Source organism: Monodon monoceros, unplaced genomic scaffold (assembly GCF_005190385.1).
Source record: "Monodon monoceros isolate NGI ecotype Baffin Bay Population unplaced genomic scaffold, NGI_Narwhal_1 Super_Scaffold_15, whole genome shotgun sequence".
Lineage (NCBI taxonomy): Eukaryota > Metazoa > Chordata > Mammalia > Artiodactyla > Monodontidae > Monodon > Monodon monoceros.
Window position 1 is genome coordinate 35,177,859 of NW_021703771.1, and position 6,905 is coordinate 35,184,763.

General features: G+C 34.0%; 1 protein-coding gene across 2 annotated transcripts in view; it reads right to left on the minus strand.

The window, feature by feature from the left end:
- Positions 1 to 338: 338 nt before the first annotated feature.
- The window catches only part of HACE1 (HECT domain and ankyrin repeat containing E3 ubiquitin protein ligase 1), a 94,238-nt gene continuing 87,671 nt past the window's right edge, over positions 339 to 6,905 (minus strand). For both annotated transcript variants that reach the window (XM_029223904.1, XM_029223902.1), the window contains 2 exons: positions 1,637 to 1,750; positions 339 to 1,079 (listed from right to left, as the gene is read on the minus strand). In XM_029223904.1, coding sequence (XP_029079737.1) covers positions 977 to 1,079; positions 1,637 to 1,750 — 217 coding nt within the window. In that variant the 3' untranslated portion in view covers positions 339 to 976. The remainder of the gene's footprint in view (positions 1,080 to 1,636; positions 1,751 to 6,905) is intronic.

The window sequence follows — 6,905 nt, forward strand, 5'->3', positions numbered from 1 at the left end:
AGAGGCCCGCGCACCACCAAAAAAGAAAAAAAAAAAAAAGACACCCTAAAATTAAACCCACTGCTTTGTATTACGTATACATCACTTGAACTCAACATTCTAATAATAAAAAGAAAGTTTACGGAAAAATTACAAACTTAAATTGTAATCTGCACATCAGATTACGTTTTCAAATGTATCATTAGAGCTCACAGATAAAACAACAGTAACGAAAAGAAACCCAGTAAAATACCGTATTTTAATTTTATCTAAAATATAAATTAAAATAAGGCATAAGAAAAACTTTGAGACAATATATGTATGTGAAAAACTGACCACTGAAAGATGCAAATAATTCATACAATATAGCATAAGCTTTAATATATAAATTAGATGTCATTTCATCAGCTGTTTATTAGTCACATCAGTCTAAACTTTACATATTAAAATACTGAAAGGCTAGAAAACATCACTGCAATATAGATTCAATATGGGAAAATACATATTTGTGGCTTTATACACAATGTAAATTAATCCATTCTATACAACAGTTTTCCAAAATATAAACGGCACTTTACATGCAATAGGACATACCAAGCTGGGTGTCCTAATTAATTTACTATATAGAAAAATAAAGGAGACAACACCTTTTTAACAGAACAGTTACATAGCAGACATGGAATGTAGAATAAGATTCTGCCCTAACACACTCTTGGATAAGATTAAAGAAATATGAAAAAGGACAGTTTCTACTATTTTCAATTAGCATTTTTTAAATGAAGACTACTGTGATGTATATTTTCTAAGTGTATCACAAACTGAGAAAACATAAAAGGGAAAAGAGAGGGGGAAGAAAGAAAACCTGATCCTTTATGAATTTTAAACATCAGCCCTGCCTGTGGGCTGCATTTAGGCTGCTTTTCTGTTGACGGTTTCCTAAATTACTTCTGCGACTCTGCATTGCGCATCAGCAGTCAGATGAATTTTCCAGACTTCATTATGCCATTGTGTAACCATAGCTGCCACAATGTAGTGCCACAAGAAGCCTGTCCTTGAGTATTTCTTTACTTGGGTATTCAGGTAACTTGAGCATGTTGATGCTTTAAAAGAAAAACATACCACTATTAACTAAGAAATCTCTGAAATTTTTTATTGTTTTGTCTAGCAGTGAAAACACTACTCAAAATTAACGTAAAAGAACCCTCTTAAATTTGCAATCAAATTGGAAAACCCTGAAGTAGTATTTAAAAAGGAAAAAACAAAACAAAACCCTGCTGCATTGCAGTTTCCTTTAGCATGCAAATGTAGTAGAAGAAAATAAGTTCCCTTCAGCCTAAAATAAATAAGCAATAGGGCAATTTAGTTTGAAATGATGGTGTAACTCAGTGATACTTATGACAGTGTAACTTTAGTGATACTTGAACTATACATATTCAATTAGAGCATAGGTAGGTAGTTTCCTCAAACATTTTCCCTACCAAAAAAGGGGAAGGCAAAAAACTATGTAGCTACTGATTTATCAGTGATTACAAAATGTTGAATAGAGATCACTGTTGAGATTTTCCTCTTAATGCAGCAATACAGTAGTTAGACCTTTGATCATTCAAAATTAATCAGAACAATTTGCAATGCATTTAAATAAACCAATTTAACATACCATGTGCTTGAAGTCGGTAGAAGATTTGGAGTATATGGCACAGCAGCAATTGTAAAGTTCTGCAATCCACTTCCACCCATGATATTAGCAAATCCACCATGTGGGACCCTGGAACTAAGAGTTCATATCTTAGTAAGTCGTAATCATGCAAGGAAAATCTTGGTAACAGGTATATTTCGAATTAGCAAAATGACTAGTATCTAGTAGATGTTCATTAAATATTTGCTGAATAAATAAATGGCTTACTTGATTAATTCAAGCAACAGAGGCTCTTACATATTATCCAAATGATTTCCCTGTCTGTGAAAAATATCTAGAGTCAAAGGGTTTTTGTTTTGTATTGTTTTACACGGTGGGAAAACTAGAAAATTCTTTACACTTCTCTTTCCAGAGATTTACAGCATTGGTTGTATTCTTTTTAAATGTCCCCTAACATAGTGAGACCACAGGAAGGTGAACAAACTCAGAAGTCTCACAGTTCCTAATTTCCAAACTTAAACTACAAAACTGCAGTCATCAAAACAGTGTGGCACTGGCATAAAGACAGATACATAGACCAATGGAATAGAGAACCTCAAAATAAACCCTTAAATATATGGCCAAATGATTTTTGACAAGAGTGCTAAGAATCTCCAATGGAAAAAGGACAGTCTTTTCAACAAATTGTGTTGAGAAAACTGGATATCCACTACAAAAAAATGAAGTTGGACCCTTACCTAACGCCATATACAAAAAGTTAACTCAAGATGAATCAAAGACCTAAATGAAGAGCTAAAACTATAAAATTCTTAGAAGAAAATACAGGGGAAAAACTTCATGACACTGGATTTGGTAATGATTTCTTGGATATGACACCAAAGGCACAGGCAACAAAAGAAAAATAAATTAGACATCCTCAAAATTAAAAACTTGTGTGCCAAAGGACACCATGAACTGAGTGAAAATGTGAGCCACAGGAGAAAATATTTTGAAATCATAAATATGACAAGGAATTAATATCAAGAAAATATATAGATCTCCTACAACTTAACAACAACAAAAAATAGGGACAATTTTTAAAATTTAAAAAATAGGGACAGGACTCAAATAGACATTTCTCCAAAGAAGATACACAGATGGCTTATAAGCATTCGAAAAGATGCTCAATCAACATCACTTGTCATTAGGGAAATGCAAATCAAAACCTCATTGAGATAACCTCATAGGCATTAAGATAACTAATAAAAAAAAAGATCACTAGAAAATAACAAGTATTGGAAAGGACATGCAGAAATTGAAACCCTTAAGCAATTGCTGGTGGAAATGTAAAATTGTGCAGCCACTGTGGAAAACATTATCGCAGTTTCTCAAAAAATTAACCATAGAATTACAGTAAATATCCAAAAGAATAGAAAGTAGAGACTCAAACAGGTATTTGTACATCCATGTTCATAGCAGCATTACTCACAATAGCCAAATAGTGGACTCAACCCAAATAACTGTCCATGGATGAAAGGATAAGCAAACTGTGGTAAACACATACAATGGAATACTATTCAGCCTTTAAAAGGACATATGCTACAATATGGATGAATCTCGAGGACATTATGCTAGGTGAAATAAGCCAGTCACAAAAAGACAAATAATGTATGATTCCACTTACATAAGGGACCTAAAGTAATCAAATTCATAGAGGGACTTCCCTGGTGGCGCAGTGGTTAAGAATCCACCTGCCAATGCAGGGGACCCGGGTTCGAGCCCTGGTCTGGGAGGATCCCACATGCCGCGGAGCAACTAAGCCCGTGCGCCACAACTACTGAGACTACTGAGCCTGCGTTCTAGAGCCTGCGAGCCACAACTACTGGGCCCACGTGCCACAACTACTGAAGCCCGTGAGCCTAAGACCCGTGTGCCTAGAGCGCGTGCTCCACACAGCAAGAGAAGCCACCACAATGAGAAGCACATGCACCACAACGAAGAGTAGCCCCTGCTCAATGCCAACTAGAGAAAGCCCATGAGCAGCAACAAAGACCCAACACAGCCAAAAATAAATAAATAAATCTATTTAAAAAATTATAAAATTCATAGAGACAGAAAGTAGAACAGTGGTTGCCAGAGGCTGGGGGTAGGGGAAATGGAAAGTTAGTGTTTAATAGGTACAATTTCAACTGAGAAAGATAAAAAGCTCAGGAGATGAATGGTGGTGATGGCTGCACAAATATGTGATGTACACAGAACTGTACACTTAAAAATGATTAAAATGTTTAATATTAAGTATGTTTTACCACACGCACTAAAAAAGCCTGTCGAATAATGCACCAGGATTTTCTGTCTGAAATCACAGATGATATGTTTACATTCACAGGGAAAAAAAAGCAATCCAATATAAACAGATCTCTTCCCAGCATTTTTCTTTTCTAGCTGGGAAGTAGTTTGGTTGCTATTAAACACTTTATTGATGAAATGCCTAAGCTTACTTTAGGAATCCAAGTGAATGTTAAAAGGATGCCTGCATCTTGCTAACAAAACACTAAGACATGAGCAATTCCTACTTAGGGAAAGAGAATATCTAAAGACCTGAATATGTCTGTAAACTGAAACATTACTTGAATATGTCTGTAAACTGAAACATTACTTTCTGCATATTTACCTTTGCCTAAAAAATTAACAAAGGTGACCAAAAATGAAAAGGAATAAAAGGCAAGCTGTTTTCAATTTCCTACAGAGGCAGACTTTAAAAACAAGTATTCCACTTCACCAGGACAAGATGAGATGAGCCTTGACACTGATTCTTACACAAATTATATCACAGTATTTCAATAACAGAATGATCAATCTAATGTCTTTCATATAAATAAATTTTGAAAAATAAGCTTAAAAAATCAGATGATCCCCCAATTTTCATATCTAAATTGAAATTATTCTGTAAACTGATATTCACAAACAATCTCTGAAACCTTACTCCTTTTCCTCTAAACTACAATGACTGGGCCCCACACTTGAATAACCAGTGGATCTTAGCTAAGATTATGGCTCATCAAGCTTAAGCATGTATGAGAAAAATAAATGGTCTTTGGTTGAGTATTATGACACCTGACGTATACAATGTAAAATTACAGTTAATAAAAATGAAATATTTCTATTTTATACACACATCATCAAGTCTGACTTTCATTATTCTTAAGAGATAATGAAACAAGAGTAAGACATTTAAGACAGCCTTGTAGATAAACAAAATATTGTCACCACCATAAAAATATTTTAAAGTTACTGTTGATACAGATTCTTGCTTCTACAACTGGAACACATTTGACTCTTTAGTAAGATTCTTTTAAATTATACTATGGACACAGAGAAAGACATTTTACAATCTAAATGATAGAATTTTCCAAAAAGTGGAAAAACACACACACACACACACACACACACACACACACACACTCTAGGTCTAGAATGGCAAATGCAATACCTATTGATAACTGGGTCTAGTGTAAAAGGAAAGTTAAGGTTTAAAAGAACTTAAGGGCTTCCCTGGCGGCGCAGTGGTTGAGAGTCCGCCTGCCGATGCAGGGGACACGGGTTCGTTCCCCGGTCTGGGAGGATCCCACATGCCACGGAGCGGCTGGGCCCGTGAGCCATGGCCGCTGGGCCTGCGCAACCGGAGCCTGTGCTCCCCAACAGGAGAGGCCACAGTGGTGAGAGGCCCGCCTACCGCAAAAAAAAAAAAAAAAACAATAAAAGAACTTAAGACTTAGTTTGAATTCAAAACAAGGACTCCAATGGAGACCAAGTGCTGAAAAGTGGATTCTTCAACCTGAAGGTAAAGCTTAGCTCCACGTAGTTTGCCCTCAGCTTCCTTGGCTTCTACTCTTTTTTTTTAACCTCTTTATAATTGCTTTACAATTGTGTGTTACTTTCTGCTTTATAACAAAGTGAATCAGCTATACATACACATATATCCCCATATCTCCTCCCTCTTGGCTTCTACTCTTTACCCACATCCTTCATCTCAGTTTAAATGGATTCGCAGCTACACTTCTCGACCAATTAAATAGTAAACAGTGCAGTTCTTTTCAGCACTGCTAACTACGACTGTACTATTGACACGGGAGATGTACAGTGTATTACTAATCGAAGTGTTTTTTATTCTACAAGAGCGGCAATCTAACAGACATTTTTAGTACTAAAGAACTTGAATAATTGTTTCCTACATCTTAAAGACTCATACCAACTGAATCATGAAGGAAAATATAATAATTTATTAAATGGTGTTTAAATATAAACTGCTTAGAAAAATAATCAAAGAGCCCTGCCTTATAACATAAACCAAAATAAAGTCCAGATGGCTTAAAAATTGGTATGTAAAAACAGAAACTACAAAAAAGTTACAGAAAGAAAGGTAGATAAACATATATATACAAAATCTTGGGAGTAGGGAAGAATTTATTTTAAAAAACATAAGGAAAGTACTGATAATCAACTTGCAACCTAATTTAGCACTTTCATTATATAATTTTTATAAATTTAATTTATAATCTAAATTACAGGGAAATCTGTACATTTAACTTAATATAATTAAAAGGCAAATGATAAACTGGGAAAGATATTTGCAGAGTTAATGTCCCTATATATAAAGAACATTTAAAACCAAATTTTTGAAAATCATGGTAGAATAATGTGCAAAAAATAAAGAAAGGAAATCCACACCACACAAAGTATACATATATGAAACTATGAAAATAAAAATGATTACATCCTGTATTGATAGAATAAAAGAAATAGGCTGAGGTGAATACTGATATTTTTCCGAAGGTTAAATGAACAATGTCTCAAGGTTATAAAAATTTATATACGTTTGTATCTAAAAATTTCCCTTCTAAGAATTTATCCTATATTTTTATCCTATATATAATATATATATTACATATATTACATTTATCCTATATTTATAAATAATCAAACTGCAAGTGTATAAAGCACAAGAATTCCTTATTCAGCATTATTCATAAACAGGAAAATGTAGCAATAAAGGACTATATCAATTAAGGGAGGTCCACAGACTGAAGAATAGACAGCCATTTAAAAAACTAGATCTACAAATGAAACAATTTTTAATGATATATCGCTAAATTCAAAAGTTACAAAATAGGAACAATGTTTTTTAAAAATAAAAATTTATATATGTGAGAAAAATTCTGGAAAAATAACCAAAATGTTAAGTGATTATATTCAGAGACTGATATTAAAGGTGATTTTTTAAAAATTTGAATTGTCGGGCTTCCCTGGTGGC